Source organism: Diabrotica undecimpunctata, chromosome 4 (genome assembly GCF_040954645.1).
Source record: "Diabrotica undecimpunctata isolate CICGRU chromosome 4, icDiaUnde3, whole genome shotgun sequence".
NCBI lineage: Eukaryota > Metazoa > Arthropoda > Insecta > Coleoptera > Chrysomelidae > Diabrotica > Diabrotica undecimpunctata.
In genome coordinates this window covers 140,986,591-141,006,599 of record NC_092806.1, presented here as the reverse complement: position 1 = coordinate 141,006,599, position 20,009 = coordinate 140,986,591, and the positions used below count along the sequence as shown (strand labels likewise).

General features: G+C 32.6%; 1 protein-coding gene across 2 annotated transcripts; it reads right to left on the bottom strand.

The window, feature by feature from the left end:
- Nucleotides 1-821: 821 nt before the first annotated feature.
- On the bottom strand, nt 822-19,493 carry LOC140440126 (26S proteasome regulatory subunit 6B). 2 transcript variants are annotated; one of them, XM_072530411.1, is made up of 6 exons: nt 19,378-19,493; nt 18,970-19,231; nt 14,868-15,218; nt 6,149-6,393; nt 4,008-4,160; nt 822-1,113 (listed from the first exon to the last, which is right to left on the bottom strand). In XM_072530411.1, exons 1-6 carry the CDS (start codon nt 19,408-19,410, stop codon nt 928-930), a joined length of 1,230 nt encoding a protein of 409 aa, XP_072386512.1. In that variant the 5' UTR covers nt 19,411-19,493; the 3' UTR covers nt 822-927. The 2 variants fall into 2 exon arrangements, with proteins under 2 accessions (XP_072386512.1, XP_072386513.1); XM_072530412.1 differs by having other exon boundaries at nt 19,293-19,415.
- Between the last annotated feature and the right edge of the window lie 516 nt (nt 19,494-20,009).

Genomic DNA, 20,009 nt, shown 5'->3' with positions numbered 1-20,009 from the left:
AATTTCGAAATAACTGATTTTGAAACTAAAGAAATGTGAACCACTGTGGTAACTGTTTCTAATTTTATTTTCGCGGTAACTGCTCCTCTCATATTGTGTCTGTTCATTGTATCTTGGGGGTAACTTTCTACAATAAAACGTTAAACTGATCGAATTCATACTCACGAAACTTTTGATACTCAGTTGCCAGGTCTGTTGGACTGAATTGTTAATAGTGCATTTTCGTAATAATCACTGTCTTGCCCATAAACGCTTTCCCTTCTTCAATTCTTCTATCCTTGTCAATAAAATAACGTCTGAGTAATGTTTAAACACTTTTTTCAACACAGCACGTCGACGATGCTCTATATCTTGATAGTGATAAGTTTGCATAGACACTAACGTGTGAACAAGTACTTGTTACTAAGTGATAAGTACTTAAGTCTGTAAAGTAGTAGTAAAAGATACAAACTACAAGAGTTATGAAACAATTATCTGTTTTATCATTAACTACGCAAATCAGTTTTATGTAGTTTTAAAATTCACAATAGGAGGCGCGTATTTCCTGACTGAAGAATCTTCCGTAACGATATGGAGTCAGAGCGAGAAAACTTTAAGAAAACAGTAAATAAAGTTATATAAGGTTCAAAATGATTAAAACGTAATGTACTACATTCATTAACTACGCAATAAAGTCAAAATAAAACCGCCAGAGTAGATATCGGGATACATGCATCACTCTGAAACTTTAAATGTTATTGGAATCTCATTTGACGATCGATACAAAATCAAATTATGAGTTTTTCTTTTTCGAATTAAGTATTAAGAATTACTGATATAGGTAAGATAAAAAACTAAGCAAAAACTTTAATGTAAACGTAATTCAATGCCATCGAATACATTTCACAAGTCTTTATTAAATTAATAATCATAAAAAATATAAATAAACTATTTGTAAAACTCGTGTTCGCTCTCATCCTTCTTGATGTTATTCTTATAACCCTTCTCAAAATCTTTAGGTAAAACGATGTAACGGTTTTCCCGAACGGCATGCATACCGGCTTCCTGGCAGATGGCGTTTATATCTGCTCCTGATATTCTGTCTGGTCTAGCTACATAGTCCTCCAAGTCGACCTAAAACAGTTTTTTTGTATAAATTTTCTACAATATTGCTTAAGGTGAGAAAATTATTGAACAATGTCAGTTTTTTTTTAAAGCCCTTAAGATAACTAATGAATTTGTTGCACATGTACATATATATCGCACAAACAGGTTTGTCGAAATAAATTTTAGACCTACTCACAATCCATTTTATTTAGCTTAGGACGACCGCTTTCACCACTACAATTTTATGATCATCTTTAGAACTCTAGACAAGGTAAATTAAAATGCTAAAATAATTACATATCGTAACTAAAAGCTCTATCACATTTGCTGCAAAAAGTGCCAATATTATGTATTTCCTTATATTGCCAATATTACTTATGTATGTGGTTTGCGGAAGAATATAAATAGTACTTACATGACGGTGCAAGGATTGTTGATATCAACAATCCCTGCAAGTAATATTGGCAGTTTTTGCAACAAACCTACTAGACGTCTTTTAGTTATGATACGTAAATATTTAAGCATTTTAATTTAACTTGTCCCGAGACAAATTTATTTCTACAAACCCTTAAGATAACTTCACCAATATGTATCATTATCATTCTGGCTTTACAATCCTGCGTCGGTCCTAGCCTCCTCAAGAATTTCTCTCCAGTCGTCCCTATCCATCGCCTTCCTCCGCTAAGCACATATTCCCATATGTCTCATGTTTTGGGTCTTCCTTTTCTTCTCTGACCAATGGGTCTATCAAGGAGCGTTTTTCTAGCTGGGTCATTTCGTTCCATCCGCATTACATGCCCTATCCACCTCAGACGTCCTATCTTAATACATTTTACGATATCAGGTTCCAGATATATTCTATCAAGTTCGAAGTTGTATCGTTTTCTCCACACTCCATTGTCATTCACTGCTCCATAGATTCGCCTTAGTACTGTTCTTTCGAAACACCCTAACATGTTTTCATTACTTTTTGTTAGAGTCCAGGTCTCTGAACCATATGTTTCCTCACTTTCCTTACTAAAAAAGCATATGCATAGGTTTCTCAATTACAAAAGCCATTATACAAGGGCTTACAATCCAAATAGGCGATATATTAACCCCTACCTGACTATTCAAAAAATGTACGACCTCTAGAAAGAGTTCATAGAGGAGAAACACATAGCAGAATATTATGAAGGAAGGAGTTTATGGAAATGTTTTCATTACAGAATTCAATCTTTCCTTTCATGCTCCACGTAAAGATACGTGCCAAAGATGTGACAGATTGTAAAAAGGACGAGAAATGCTTATTAGTTTTGATCTTAGAAAGACTTGGGTTTTCCGAAACTATCAACATCAGTTGCCTACTACAAAGATAATATGTATGTCTATAATTTATGAATTCATGACCCCCTGACAGGTAAGGCTTACATGTATTTGTGGGATCAGTCAACAGCATAAAAGATCATTACAGCGGCCAAACATTTAATAGCTTATAGTGTGCATTGGAGGTCAGGAACATAAAGTTGTCGTGTTAAAGGAAACCCGCATTTTATTTAATACTAACGTTTTTGGCACACCAAGCAGAAACACTTTCCTTAAAAAAAACTTCAGCTACCAAATTGGGAGTCGCACAGAGAAGAATGTAGTGATCCAGGTTAGGAATACCTCTGGGAGACAAAGTAAAAAACAAAGAGATCAGGAGATGAACCAAGGTGACTGACATCATCGAAAGGACAGCTGTCTAAAATGGAGATTGGGAGGACACATAGCTAGAATGACAGATAAGCGATGGACAAGAGAAGGCTAAATAAAAACTGGATGAGAGAGAGAGTTGAAAACAAGAGGCAGAGGCATATATTCAGCAGTGGACTTTCGAGGCTGCAAGAAGAAGGTTTTCAGCCAACTAAGTTATCACTTGACATTTTTCTTGACACGTGCATAGACCACTTAAATTTGAAGACGTAAATTTGAAAAAAAAGGAAGCGATGTTTAAAGAAAATAGGTATTCAATGACTTATACCACTTTTGCATTGATTTGTTAGAAATGTCATGCGGAAAAATAGTATCCCATTTTAAAATTCTCTTTTACAGAACTCTTTATATAAAACATTGAATTATTTCTATACAGCGTTCCACGTTAAGAAAATAACATTGCGGAGATAGGGCCATGTATTTCTTATGGACGATAGAAGCGCAGCGATGCCACGATGAACACAAGCACGATTCAGGGTTGTATAATTTGTATTTTCGTTTTCACAGACATGAATTAAATAATTGTTTTTTAACGTAATTGACCAAAAGTGTCCATTCGAAACAAGAGATGAAAAGTAGGGAAAATGATTTTAATTAAATAAATAGTATTTACAAAAGATAATTTTATTTTATCTTATTTTAATTATAGTAACGACAGTTTATTTGCTTTTCGGTAAGAATATCATATAACATGAATCATAGAAATCAGTAGAAAATATTGCTTATTTAAATCATGCACTTTGCCGGCTATTAAAGATTTAAAAGCAAATAAACGGACCGCTTGGAATGCATATATCTAATTACTAATTGCAACTTAAAATAATACGGTATGTCAGCGATTTTATGTCGTTCTCTGAGACTACATAATGATAATAAGGCTTTGTGGTTCTTCCTTCAGTTGTTATTCTGACTTTACAGTTAAATGTTAATTGAAAATGTAAATTCGAAAAATATATCGACAATCTAGTAAACCGCATGCCTGAGAGTTTTGGCAACACTGATCTCCATAAGCCTAATGTTATTTTCTTAACGTGAAACGCTTTATAGTACTTATTAAAGTTTCCTACCCAAAAACGTCGAAATTAAAAAAAGTTAAAAAATAAATTTTTGGAGTATTAAAAACTGAATGTAAAATGAGTTATGAATGACATATCAATCTGGCTCTGAGCGACTCATATAATCCTTACCTCCTCTGACAAATTCATTTTAGATGTGATAGTGCTGAAAATCAAACGTTTTTGTCTTCTATCTGGTAAAGGAAATTCGATTTTTCTGTCCAGACGACCAGGTCTCAAAAGTGCAGGATCTAATGTATCAGCTCTGTTAGTTGCCATGATTACCTACAACACAAAAAAATTTAACACTTTAGTTGAGTTCTTTAAAAAATATACAGGTGGAAATCATTTATGTTTACTAATATAACGAGATATAAAAATGAATTATTTCCAATGTTTCGATAAATTATTCGTATTACTTCAGTAGCAGAATCAGTAGGTTCACTTGAGCATCGACACTTTGATGTCTATGTTCCATTTTGGTCACGCGGCGTATCCCAAATTCGTTTCCCACTCGCATATGAACGACAGCGTGCGTTACACTGCTCAACATAATTTTGAAACATTCATTATGAGTCCTGGTGACCTAAAATTGAATTAGATTTTCGGAACGACGAATAGTTTTCGAAGAAGAATTTAGCGTTGACGAAGCTCTTGATAATTTATCTATACTTTCCCAGATAACTACGGTGGTGTTTCAAAATGTATTATCTTGCATCCAGTAAATTATATAAATTTATGTTTAATTTTTTTGTATTTATTAGAAAGTAACGCTGTATTCACTGTATCTCAAAAAACGAAGAACTGATGTCTTGTCAAAAAAAAATAATGAAACTAATATGAGGACTTTTCAATAGATGAAAAAATAATAATACATTTGAATTATCAATTATATTTTGAGAATTTCAATTTAACAATACCAATTATAGTAACGAAATATGAATATAAGTTAGAATAGAATAGAAATATGATATAGATATTTCCACAATCACAACTTAATAACAAAATTATGAAATGAAAAAATGTCATATAAAAGAAAGATATATGGAGTTACACATACTCAACGCAAAGAGTAGTAGTTACTCATCTCACAAAATGTACTTGGCATCATATTGAAGAGTCACAAGATCATATACATTGAACTCTTTACCAAAGTGTTTAAAATGCCTTGGAATTAAATAATAGATCATTTGCTTAGTTTTATTTTCATCAATAAATTCCTGAAAGTATGATTAATGCTTGGTGACGGAATAAGACTAATCTGTAACTAGAACGTCCTGGTAAAGTTAAGACCCTCAATTGTTTAAAATGACCTCTACACATTTTCCTGTATTTGACATTCAGACCCTGCTGACATTTTCATTCCAGGAACTTGTCCAATGTGATTCCAAGAACATCTAAAGAGTTCCGTATCTCAAACACATAGTCATCACAAGATATAACTTCAGGAAAAATTAGTCTACTAAGATCTCTAGTAAAAATCGAGAATTCAGTTTTATTGATGTTAAGTGAAATATTTAGTGACTGGTTTCATAAATAATTTGTCACAGATGTTTATGGAAAGATCCAACTTATCTGAAAAAGCTTTACCCATGCATGACAAGTATGGGTAAATGAGTCAATTCAATTCAAAAACTATAATCTACGATGAATACCTATCACAAATAATACAAGAGTGAGATACATGTGACCTACCCACTGTTAATAGGTAGATCATTTGTTAAGTTAAGTACAAGATGGAGAAAACCTTGTAGAAATGTTGAAGCCATCAACTACTGTTGCTAAAATAAAACCAACTACAGTATCCAATTGTTTCAAAACCTCTATAAGATGATAAAATATCTAGAATTTTTCTGTAAAATTTAGTTCAAACATTTCAATAATCCCACATTTTCAGGTTTTTAATAGTGCTGAATTAGTAAGACTCTACTGTATGTTTATAATATTTCTTCCCTGTTGTGATTTTTTCTCAGCTCTTGTTTTGCTTTTATGCTGTTTATCTTTTGATTATGGTTTACCTTTTTATATTCAACTTCATTTTCTGTTTTATTACTTATAAGTTTGTTGATTTTCAAGCTATTGTCATTGAGTAAAACTAATTATTTAATTGAGATAATTTACAAGCAACAAGAGTTTACAGCAGAAGTAAAAAAATTCTGGAAAAAGTTAAGACCTGTGTCACACAAGATATGCAATAGATATGAAGTTACCCCTGACCGATCATCAATATAATTCTATGTAGTATTACTCTTTAAATATTCTTTAACACAAACCTTAACATTCGTTGTCTGATCAAAACCATCCATCTGGTTAAGTAATTCCAATAAAATTCTCTGGACTTCACGATCAGCACCTGTCTGGGCATCAAATCGTTTGGTTGCGATTGCATCAATTTCATCAATAAAGATGATTGCTGGAGAATTTTCTTTTGCTAAACGGAACACATCTCTCACCATTCGAGGACCTTCACCAAGATATTTCTGTACGAATTCTGATCCGACTACACGAATAAAAGCAGCTGAAACAAATACATAATATAACAAGCCCTTAAAAGATACAAAAATTTAGATTAAAGGTTCGGTTCTGCATCGATAACTATAATGTTGTACTCAATGTGGGCTCCGAATATTTTTAACATTAACAAAGTTTAATGTAAGTTATAAATTGTGAATCTTAGTGATATATTGGAATAAACTGTAAGTGTACAAACTCTTTACATAATATCCAGTTAAATTAGCATTCAAATCAGCAAATTGCAATTATTTGTTATTGTTGTCAATAAACAAATCCAGTTTTACCAGCAAATAACCGCTTTTAGTAAAGACCGATATACCTGTTTTAGCAGGTGTACAGAGTCGGACTTACTTTTCATAAACGTTTATCGAAATGAATTTAAACATGGAATCACACAACAGTTCTACAATACAAGACCATCAAAAACAAATAAACACATCACAGTCATACTCATCGGCAGCGTCGAGAGTGCAATTTCCTTTAAAGTCCCAAGCAATTATCTTTAGTGCCTTAGAAAACACCAAACTTCAAGACTACCTTCTCCCACTTGGAAATATAATTCAACCGAAGAATATAATCTTCTCTTCTAGATTGTCTAATAATCGCATATGTATGTATTTATCCAATAAACAAATAGTGGACGATTTTATGAATAATCATGGTCAAATAGAAATACAAGGTGAAATTGTCAGAGCAAGAAGGTTAGTTACACCAGCGGAACGACTTGTGCTCTCCGGCGTGTGTCCTTCAATACCGCACGACTTGCTTATCAATGAGTTACAAAAAATCGGCATAGTTCCTGTCTCCCCCATGACCTTTCTCAAAATAAGTGCTTCTATGCCTGAATACAATCACATCCTTAGTTTTCGAAGACAAATCTATATCAGTCCACACAATTTAACACTACCAGAGTCATTTACTCTTGTTTTTGACAACACTACATATAGAATATTCATTTCTCAAGACAGTTTAGTTTGCTTTAGATGCAAGAAGCCAGGACACATCGCTTCACAGTGCTCCGAACCACTAGCTCAACTAAACCCCAACCAAAACAATGAAGCATCGGTATCCAGCGCAACAAATATATCCTTGCAAGCATCCAATGACATAAACCCTTCTCAGTGTGAACAAATGTCTATTTCTAATATCCCGGAGATACCGAACAAAGTAGATGCATCAAATAAGGACAGTCACATAATTAATCAACCAAAAAGAAACTTTGATGAAATTATTTCACCTGAAGCAGATCCATCTTCAAAAGAATGTAACATTTTTCCACCACCTAAAGTCCAAGCAAAATCTAAAAAAGCTAAAATTAGTTCAGCAAGCACTTCTGAATGCTCATTTTCTCTCTTACTTGACCCTGCTAAAAACTTCATAGAAAATCACCCTCTACCTTTCCCTCTAAACGTTGATCAACTTAACATGCTCCTAATAAATATCACGGGGTCAACAGATCCTATAACCACAATTAAAGAATATACCACAGACCTATCAGCTTTGTCCGATATGCTCAGTCAAGTTTATCCCCATTTAAAGGAAAGATCCATAAAACGTAAATTCACGTCCATAAGGAAAAAAATCTATAATTATCTTAACAGTGAGACATCGGAAGCGGAAAGTGACACATCTCAGTTAAGTCAACATTAAATTCAAGTCTCTACTTCAGTGGAATATTGATGGTTTTTTCCATCGCCTTGCTATGCTCCATCATCTAATTGGTGAACAATCTCCTGATGTAATATGCCTACAGGAAACTAATCTGAATCCCCCAAAAAAATATAACTCCAACCAATATGACTGTTTTCTCAAAGACAGGATAACAAATAATAATTTTTCTTCAGGCGGAGTAGCCACATTAGTAAAAAAATCACTATCGGCGAAAGAATTTCCAGTGACTACAAATCTGGAAGTTGTAGTCGTGGAAATACAATCATCAAACAGGTATTTTATTTGCAACGTTTACTTACCCTCCAGTCGCCAAGTAACGTACAACGATTTAAAGGAGTTATTCAATCAAATACCATCCTCTCGCATCATCGTGGGAGATTTTAATAGCCATAATATTATTTGGGGCTCCTCTTATTCAAATGCTAGAGGAAAAATTGTCGAAAATATAATTTCAGATTTTCAATTGAATTTTCTTAATGACGGATCTCCAACCAGATTTAACATTAATACCGGAAATTCTTCAGCAATTGATCTAAGTCTTTGTGACCCTGCACTCACACCTCGATTATTTTGGGAAGTTTTACAATACACTTATGGGAGCGACCACCATCCTATAGTAATAAAAAACTCTATGGCTCTGACCCATGACGTTTTCATACCCAGATGGAAAACTGAAACTGCTGATTGGTTAAAATTCGAAAATTATATCGACAACTCAATGCCGAATTGTAAAATAGCTGAAAGCATTGATGAATCCTTACACAATTTGAATAGCATTATCATAAGTAGTGCTGAGCAATTCGTTGGAAAATCAAAAAAGACAAAGAATAATCAGACTCCTGTACCTTGGTGGAACTCAGAGTGTGGAGCAGCTATTAGAGCAAGTAAAACTGCATTTAATAAATATAAAAGACATAAAACACCTGAAAATAAAACCATGTTCAAATCACTTAAAGCTAAGACACAACTTATTATAAAACAAGCTAAGAAGGCTTCCTGGTCCAAGTATGTTTCAGAAATAAATACCTCAACTCCTGTCAGCGAAGTATGGAAAAAAATAAGAAAAATTTCTGGTCTGAAATACACGCCAATGATTTCTAAATTAAAAGTTGACAATAGGATTTCAACTTCTCCTCAAGAAATAGCTAATACCCTAGCTGAATCTTTTAGAGAAATGTCTTCAAACAGTAACTACAGTGATACATTCCTTGAAAGGAAAATAATAATAGAGAATACTGATCTTTTTGCAAATGACAATTTAAATGATCCATTAGATCTACCTTTCACTTTTGAAGAACTGGAAAATGCTTTATCCGAATTAAAAAATACTAGCCCGGGCCTAGACGATATCCCGGCAATATTTCTAAAACATCTTCCTTACTCAGCAAAATTATTTATTCTTCAACTTTTTAACTTAATTTGGCAAAATAATAAATTTCCATCAATTTGGTCTAAAGCTATTATATTACCTTTTTTAAAACCTCAAAAATCAATCCTAGAACCTGACTCATACAGACCAATCAGCTTAACATGTTCTATGAGCAAATTGATGGAAAAAATGGTAAATCTTAGATTAACGTGGACATTAGAATTATCAAATCGTTTAGTTCCGGAACAAAACGGTTTCAGACAAAATCGTTCGGGCATTGACAATATTCTTGATCTAGAATCTGACATTCATGAAGCGCTAGCAACCAAACAACATTGTATTGCAATATTTTTCGACTTGAAAAGGGCATTTAATACTTGTTGGAAATTCAATATTCTGAAAGAACTACATTCATGGAATATTCGTGGAAATTGCCTGAAATTTATTAAAAACTTTCTACAGAACCGATCTTTTTGCGTAAGAGTACATAATACTTACTCAGAGGAGAAAAGTGAAGAAAATGGAACACCCCAAGGATCAGTCCTAAGCCCTACTTTATTCTTAGTGGCAATAAATAATATTATTAACAACCTTACTAAACCTCTAAAGGCTCGACTTTTCGCAGATGACCTTGTTGTCTATATCAAAGGAAATAACACCGAATCAATGACAAACGCTTTGCAATGTTTTCTAAACCAATTAGAACAATGGTCTCTAACGACCGGATTCAAATTTTCAGTAACAAAAACATCAGGTATACTCTTCTCCAAAAAGGTCTCATCAATGCCCCCTACATTAAAATTATACAACACTACGCTACCATTTAAACCAACGGCAAAGTTCTTAGGTATGTGGTTTGATCAAAAACTTACTTGGCAAGAACATATAAAACAAACAGTTTTAACATGTCATAAAAGACTGAATCTAATGAAAACATTGGCAAACCGAAATTGGGGATCAGATCAGGAAACTCTGTTGAGAATATATAAAACACTAATTAGATCTAAATTAGATTATGGATCAATTGCATATGCATCTGCTTCAAAAACACTACTTAAAAAACTTGACAGCATACACAACGCTGGTATTAGAATTGCACTCGGAGCCTTCCGGACAACTCCCTCCGAAAGCATACTGAGCGAAGCCGGCGAACCACCTCTAAATTACCGAAGAATGTACTTAGCTCTAGCGCATGCTACATCTATAGCCTCAAATATAAAAAAACCCCTCTACTGTAATACTTTTAGTAACAAATATATTAATTATTACAATAATAAGCCCCGTGCTCCCAAACCTTATTACGAGAGAATCCGATTATATAGCTCCAGACTGAACATTCAATTCCCAACAGTATTTCAAACGAATACCAATAACTATCTACCTTGGACTATTGAACAGCCCAAAGTCATTACAGCGTTAAGCATATATAATAAACATGAAACTAGTCCTATTATTTTTAAAGTTAAACTAAATTCAATCCTAGATCAACAATACAATGAGTGGATTAAAATTTATACAGATGCATCCAAAGGGGAACTTGGCGTTGGAGTAGCAGTGGTAACCCCAAATGACACTTTTCAATTTAAACTTCCTCTAAATTCAAGCATCTATACTGCAGAACTATTTGGTTTGCTCAAAGCCACCAAGCAAGTAAATATTAAAAACATCCCTTGTTGTCTAGTCCTTTCTGACTCTCTCAGCGCAGTCAAAGCTATGCAAAATGTATACCCTAAACACCCCATTGAGAAAATTATCAGGGCCGAATTAATGAAAGCTCAAGAAAATTTCAGAAGAGTCCACTTCCTATGGATACCATCTCATATAGGCATAGAAGGGAATGAAGAAGCAGATACTAGTGCGCGTAACGCTATCACCAGTGACGTATCAGAAACAGAGTGTCGGAGTATCGCAGGCGATCTAAAAGTTTATTTCAAAAATAAGGTGTTAAGTGCGTGGAATCGGGAGTGGAGTGACTCTAGTTCGAAACTCAGAACCATCAAAAATGATATTTTTTCATGGAAGTGCACAGCCAGAAGTAGAAGATGCCAAACTATTATTACACGTCTACGACTTGGACACTGTAGGTATACTCATGCCTATCTCTTCTCAAATAGTGAACCACCAAAATGCGAAGCATGCAATACAGTAGACAGTATAAAGCACTTCTTGATAGACTGTCCTAAATATGTAAATCAAAGACAGTCTTACAATTTGCCAAATAACCTGAAAGCACTACTCAACAAAAGTTTAGTTCCGGACAATTTATTAGGTTACTTAAAATGTATAAATATGTTACACAAAATTTAACTTATTTAATTGTTACAAATGTTCAATTGTTCACAAATTGTAATTAATTGTTACAATGATTGACTGTTACAAACGTTAATTTAATATTATTACAAATGTTACAGGAGTGTCGCTAATAACCTTTGGGTGGATGCGACTTTGTTTCTTTAAATAAAAAAAAAAAAAAAAATTTAGATTATATTATCATATAATATATCATGTTCTTAAGGGGGTGGAGTATTTTTGTGTTTTTTTTTTTATTTTCTTATTCTATAGTATAACTCTTCAAGAGTATCCAGTTAAAATTTCAGAGTGCTCGGAGCAAAATTGATGGAACTATAGGCATTTAGGAATGAGTGAGGTGAGTGAGTTAGGCGAGTGAGTGAGAGAGGTGAGTGAGGTGAGTGATTCGGATGAGTGATTGAGGTGAGTGAGTGAGTGAGCTTGGTGAGTGAGTGGGATGAGTGTGTGAGGTGAGTGAGCACTCACATAACATAGAAATTGGAATAAGTACAGTGTCAGTTCTCATAATTATGCACTCACAGCAGATAACAATCAAATTACTAGAGTGGTTAAAATGGATGCAGATGCAACAAAAAAATTAGTTCATAGAAAGCAGGAGCAACAAGTTGTTCCAGATATTTTATCAGGGAGCAGGAAGCACATAGCTATATGGGACTGGTATACACGATACTATGTGACACAGTACCGCCTACTGTTCCACTTTTATTTCATCTTGGAAATGTAGCTGTCATTTTCTTAGTTTTTAATATTTTTGTACCAAAATTTCAGATAATACTCTTGAAATGTTGTATTATATTGTACTAATGTTATAAATAAATTTATATGAAACAATTTTTCAAAAACAGCTCCAAATACTGAGGTACATTATAGAGTATTTCCTAAATATGTGCCCTAAAAAATTTGATTAATTTCTTGTTAAACCATCACCAGCTAATAACTACTCAGATTCTTAGAATTTAACATGTGATCATACAGACCACTGAGATGCCAACTATTATATCACAAATAATGCATATCGTTATCTTACTGAGAAAACAAGCAACTCAACTTTTTATGTCAATTCTGAGTTAAGTACTCCTTTGTGCTTGAGTATTGTCAACGAATCTAGTAACAAAACCAGACAAATCCATTTTAAATATGATAAACAGAAGGGTCTCCTACAATATTCTAGTTCTGTCAAAATAAAACATTAGCCAGTTAGATTATTTTTGCTGTACTATTTCGGTATAAATGCATGGTACAAATTTCATGTGATTACTTTATTCTGTGTCTTTATACTGTATCTCAGAGTATTGTAAATGTATACAGCTTATACAAAGAGATGTGTGAAAATAAGAATCTAAAGCCAATTTGCCAAACAACTTATAGAAGGTTATTGTGCAACAATTATAACATGTCTTTTTTACTCTTAAAAAAGATCAATGTCATGTTAAATATAAGACTGCTGATTTGGATAAAAGAAATCAGTTGGAAGACAAAGTCGCATTATGTGAAAGAACAAATATTACAGGGCTAAAATTGAAGATAAAGAAAAGGTCCACAGAGAGAGTAACTTTATGTGCTGCACTTTTGATATTAAATGTGTATTGCAGATTTCAAGTAGTGATGTAAGTCTAATGTATTATAACTGTAAATCTACACCTTATAGTTATAATACATTGGACCATTTTGACCGGGTCGATAGAGAATGCCCACAGGAGGGGAGTTCTGTCCCCACTGCTGTGGAATCTGGTAATGGACAGACTAATTGGAACTTTAAAGGCAATTGGTCACAAAACAATTGGACATGCGGATAACTTATGCCATCTGTACTACTCCAACAACAGCTATGGAGGTTCTACTAGGCCTGCCCCCCTTGCATTTGATAATACAAAGAGAAGCAAGATTGGGAGCCTGCAGAATAAAACAATCACTGAAACCTTGCAATGAAGGGACAGGGCATATGAGTATCACAATGTCTAAAAGGAAATAATGAGAGAGCTCTTGAAAAAGAGCAGATCCATATATGTGTTTTTTGACAGTCAAACGGCACTGAAGGCACTGTTGTATCAAGAAGTGACCTCTAGGCTGGTGTTGGACTGCACCAAAGAACTGAATGAATTGGGAGACCAGAACAGGATTGAGCTCTTCTGCATACCAGGACATCAGAGCATTGAAGGAAAAATAGAATCAAACAAATCAAACAAACCACCTGTAACTCTGGGATATTGGGAGAGAATCCCAAAACAAACACATGGAAAAATCTTCATTGGTGGACCATGTAGAAAAAGAACAGAGGAACTGCTTCACATGGATAGGAACAAACTGAGAACAGTAACAGGAATGTTGACTGGGCGTGCACCAGTAAGAGAATTCCTGAATAAAATAGGCATTTACAATGAAGATCTTAACTGCAGACTCTGTAATAAGGAACTAGAAACTGTAAAACATGTATTCCAACTGCGAGACGCTGGACCATAAAAGACAAAAACTGTAAGGGCAATCAAGAGGAGACCCTGGTATAGTTAGGACACCTTGAGCAGAAGACCTGTACAAACAAATCCAAACTTCTCTATGATCTAGTGGGTCCATTTTAATAAACCTTGACGCATTTTGTTTGTTTTGGTTTTTTCTAGAATACCTAGTTTACCAACATTTGACCAAAAAAATAATAATAAAATTTTTGTGACTAAAAAAGTCAAAAAAAGGTCAATTTTTGAAATTTTTTAAAAATGTCTGCCATTTTGTTTCTTTTAAAGAATTTACATTTTTTCTGGTAAACAATCACGTAAGGGCACTTCTTTTTTAAAACCTTGGGAGGATTTTATGTTCCCAAGATTATCTGTCTGCCATAAAGCTGTAATTATTTTTAGATGAAAAATTTTTGATACCATCTTTAAAATAAATGAATAATGGCAAAAAACAAAATATTATTTTTTTTGTAATCTTCAATAGTTGTATAATAATATAAAAGAAGTTTAATAAATATATATATATATATATATATATATATATATATATATATATATATATATAATAAACAAGTTATAAAAAAAATTGTTGAAAATGTGCCATTCTTTAGCATTCTAGACAGTAATAGCACCTTAAAAAACTGATAAAAATTTATGAATTATAATAATTATTTTTACCTGTAGTATGATGAGCAACAGCCTTGGCCAACATAGTCTTCCCACATCCAGGAGGTCCATACATCAACACACCTCTGGGGGGATCAATACCAATTTGTTTATACAATTCAAAGTGAGTCAAAGGTAACTCTACAGCTTCCCTTATTTCTTGTTTCTGCATATCCATGCCTCCAATATCACTGTATTGAACATCTGGTTTTTCATCAGCCTGGAGCATGCTTATTGAAGAATCTGCCTCTGGTGGCAGAACATCTACTAAGGCATTGCTGTGTTTATGAAGAGCAACACTAGCAGAAGGTTTTAAAAGTTCTCTGTCAATTGTTGATAAGATTCTAACATAATAATTTGAACCTAAAAAGAATTTACAGCTAATTGTTTGGTACGGACGATTTTCACATTTGGTCCCATTGAAGATAGCTATAATTGAGCTGTCAATTAAAGTTCATAGAACGAAATGTTGGCGCTTGACTGTGTTGCCATGTTTTTTTAATAAATCGGGAAATAGCATGTGATTTATAATTAATAAAAATCCAATAGAACGTTAACAAACTAACAGTAAAAAAGAAATTCTTTCAAAGAATAATAAGAATAGTATTCAGGTACTTTCCACAGACATCTTGTGACCATCTGTAACAATCTGGCAACTGGTGGTGTGAGGATTGCCAAATCTATTAGCTTATTATCAAAGGCAAATGCCAAAAAAATGTTGTAATAATTAACTGCTAGCAATATGAGAAGAAACGAGTATTTGTTCGTTCGTGTTGTATATAACGTATATGTTGTATTTTCTGTGTAAATTACATAATATATTGGAGCTATGCAGTAAGTCATATCATGATATTTATATTTGTGGGGATCTAAACATTGATTATCTTGTCATGTCTAATAATAAGCAATCTTTTAACGAGTTTTTAGTAAGTTATAATCTGAGAGTCACATCTGAGGCTCCTACAAGAGTTTTCATAGATAAAGTAGGTAAAACATCATCTACAAAATTGGATTACATATTGACAAATATCGAACCACATCTTTATAAATCAAATGTGTTCGAGGGTCACTTCAGTGACCATAAAGTATTTTCACTTGATGTAAATTTGCAAGCCAATAAAGTATCGAAAAAAGATAAAAAACCCATCAGTTACAGGGATATGTCAGATGAAAATATGCTGATGTTTAAAGCAGGGATTTCTTCTACAGTTTTTGATGAAGTTTATTCACAATTGAATGCTGAATATGCCACAAATTCATTTGTTAGCATTTTAGATTACAATCTAAATTTATATTGTCCAATAAAAACACGGTATAAAGCACACAAAACAAATAAGGCTACATGGGTAACAAATGAGGTAAGACACGCTAGTGAAAAACTAAAAAATCTACACTGGATAGCAAAAAATATAGGGAGTCTCGAGTCTCAAGACACCTATAAACAGGCAAAAAAAGAATATAATTCTCTATTAATAAATACTAAAAAAAACTTTCATAGTGACTTAATTAATCAATCTTACAATATACCAAAAACAGTTTGGAATTTAGTAAACAGTGAAACTGGTAGGCAAAAGAACAGCTCTGATATTATTCTACATTATGATAATAAAATTATTACCAAGTCTTGTGATATTGCTAATTCGTTTGCCTCATATTTTGCTACAATTACAGAATACAATCTTCAAACTCATTTTGGCACATCGTTACCTTCTTCTTGTACTACCTCAAAAATGTGTAACAAAACATTTTTCTTTTTACCCGTAACTCCAATTGAAATAAAAAATACAATCGATCAACTAAAAAATAAGCCTAGTACTGGTATTGATAACATCTGTAAAAATAATAAAACTGATAAGTGATCATATATCGATTCCTTTAACCCATTTAGTTAATCTCTCAATAACAACCAGCCAATTTCCATCCATATTTAAAATGGCAAAAGTTATTCCAATCTTCAAAAAGAATGACCCTCATGATATTTCAAATTATAGACCAGTATCTGTCCTTAGCATAATTTCAAAAGTAATAGAGAAGGTTGTATACAACAGAATGTTAAATTTTATAGAAGAATACAATTTATTAACTCCAACCCAACACGGCTTTAGATCAAAAAAGTCAACACTCACAGCTGCATGCAGCTTGTTTGAGCGTATTTATGATGAATTAGATAGTAGAAACCACGTGGCAGGACTATTTTTTGATCTATCACGTGCTTTTGACTGCTTAGACATAACATTTATTCGCAATAAATTATATAACGTTGGTTTTAGAGGGATATTTCTAGAATGGATAATAAATTTCTTAAGTGACAGGAAGAGTGTTGTGAAGATGAAAGAATCAAGCTCAGAACCATACACGACAAATAAAGGAGTACCACAGGGATCCGTGCTGGGACCATTATTATTCCTAATTTTTATTAATGACCTACCAGATCACATAAGGGCACTTATAATATCAATGTTTGCTGATGATACCTCGTTAATAGTCTCTGCACGTACACTAGAGGAATTAAAAATGACAATGAAGACTGTTGTTGACTGCTTTATACGCTGGTGTAATACCAACAGACTAATATTAAACATTGACAAGACGCAAATTATTTATTTTCATTCATACAACTCATCTAAATATGACTATATCTTAACCATCCATGATAGAAACAATATGTTATCTTCCACTCACTCTACAAAGTTCTTGGGTGTATTCATTGATTGTAATCTCAAATGGTCAGAGCAAGTGAATTCAGTGAACATGAAATTGAATAAAGCTTTTTATGCTATATCCAGAATTAAAAACACACTACCCATCTCGGCATTAATGAACGCTTATTATAGCCTTGCTTACAGCCACATGTGCTACAATGTAATTTTGTGGGGGAACTCAGTAGATAGTAACAAAGTGTTCTTTAACCAAAAAAAAATTATCCGTAAAATTTTTAATTTGGATTATCAACAGTCTTGTAAACCAGTTTTTATTAAACATCAAATTTTAACTTTCTACTGCCTATATATCTATAAATGTTTACTTTATGTCAAAGAGGAAATCAATACATTTCCAGTAAATTCAGACAATCACTACTACAATACAAGAAGTGCTGAATCTTTACGAGTTCCTAAACACAGAACATCCAAATTTCAAAATTGTTTCAGATATATGGGACTGACCTTATACAATCATTTGCCAAAAACTGTGAAAGAAATACCACTTATCTCTAAATTTAAAAAAAATGTTAAAGATTTACTCTTAAGAAAAGCATATTATTCTATAAATGAATATCTTGAGGACAAACTGCAATAGCTTCATATTTTACTTGTAAAAATGTTATTTTATATATTTTATGTTTCGTCAATTTCTTTTACACTGTGAATATTGTATTATACACACTAATGTTTTTTATACCAAATTCTGTAGTGACGTATCCTATACATTTATTTTGAATGTCTTAAAGGATCAATAAAGATGACTATGACTATAAAAAAATAAAAAAATTGCATAATTCATATAATAATATAATAAAAATGTATTTTTGAAAGCTTCTCTATTTGTAATTGAAGCCTACAACATATACATTATAAAGACATGACAACACAGTCAAACATCAAAAATTTGTTCTATGAACTTAAATTGACGGCTCATTATAGCTATCTTCAATGGGACCAAATGTGAAAATCGTCCGTTTCGTACTTTCAGAATGTAATCTGAATAGTTTTACTTCCATTCCTATAAAATTTATACTCAAATGTAAATAAAATATGACAATATTGCCATTGTCAGATTTGTTAAGGCTAAAAAGACTAATAAAGCAAAGTTAAAAATTATGTGTGATTACATGCGACATTTAGTTTAACGTTTAACACTCATCTAGTTTAACAAAGGGACACATAAATTTTTAAATTATTTTAGGAAACAAAGAAAATTTCTGTTTTCCTATTTTTTTCCTTTCAAGAACCAGAACTTTAACTGTGACTAAGATTATAAAAAATTTTACTGTAACAGTAATTAATACACAACACAAAAAGGCATAATCTTTTAATCATATTTAATTCAAAGTCTGTATTATTGAAGGATATACTACAGTTTGTATATTTATTCATAAGTTAGTTTGATTTCTTACCTGTAGTTGAGCCAACAATGCCAGTGTTTTGATCTACTGCTTCTAAAAACTGCCCAATAACAAGCGGGACAGACTGGATACGTTTCACTTCCTCTTGGGCATGTAAATACTCCTTTTTGAGATTCCTTTGCTCGTCTTTAATGTATTCTTCTTGAACCTCCAAGAACTCCAACTGCTGCTGGAGTTTTTTATATTTAGTATACAAATCTTCAGTATCTACATCCTGCAGCACTGGTTTTACTTCCGAAGGACTCCCTTCTTCCTAGAAGTGAAAAAGAAATTGACGGTATTAATACACTCGATTTTAAGAATAGCAAATTTACCAAACGCGGTGGAGCCATTTTTCTAGTTTGGTATTTACTATAGTGACAAAAACAGTAGTATTAATTATCTTTGTTTTTTACTTACTTTTTCTGGTATAACAATATCCATAGCCTCCATGGTTGATGACTTGTAATAATTTGTTTTCCTTCTTCAAATTTTGACAAAACAATGTGTCAGTCAATAGTCAAATGTCACATTTTAAAGTAAAAATTTCGTGTGTAATACACAGATCATACATTATGTATGGTTTGTGGTGTAATATTTTAAATATTTGTATGTAAAATTTAGAATAGAATAATGAGTTAAGTTTGAACTATCCTCAAAAAATGCGTTCCAGGAAATCATATCAAAAATATTGAAAATAACATTTTAAGGTCTTAATGTATGTAATGGTAATGTCTTAAATGTATAATGATATTTTTGCAATACATTGTAGTGAGGCAGATAAGATTAATTCAAGAGAAAAATAGTTTGCTTATCCCTAATGAAATAAGATAAAATATGTATGAAGTTTGCTTATTTAAAAAAAGTATTTTGGAAACAGTTTGATATGGGAATTACATAACATAAATACATAATCAGTATGTATGGTCTGTGTACATAATATAAAACCCACAGACCATACATACATAGTATGTATGGTTTGTGATAAAACCCGTGTATTTTTTTTAACTAGTCATAAGATTAAATTAGTAGTCATAAAAAGCCAAGTAATC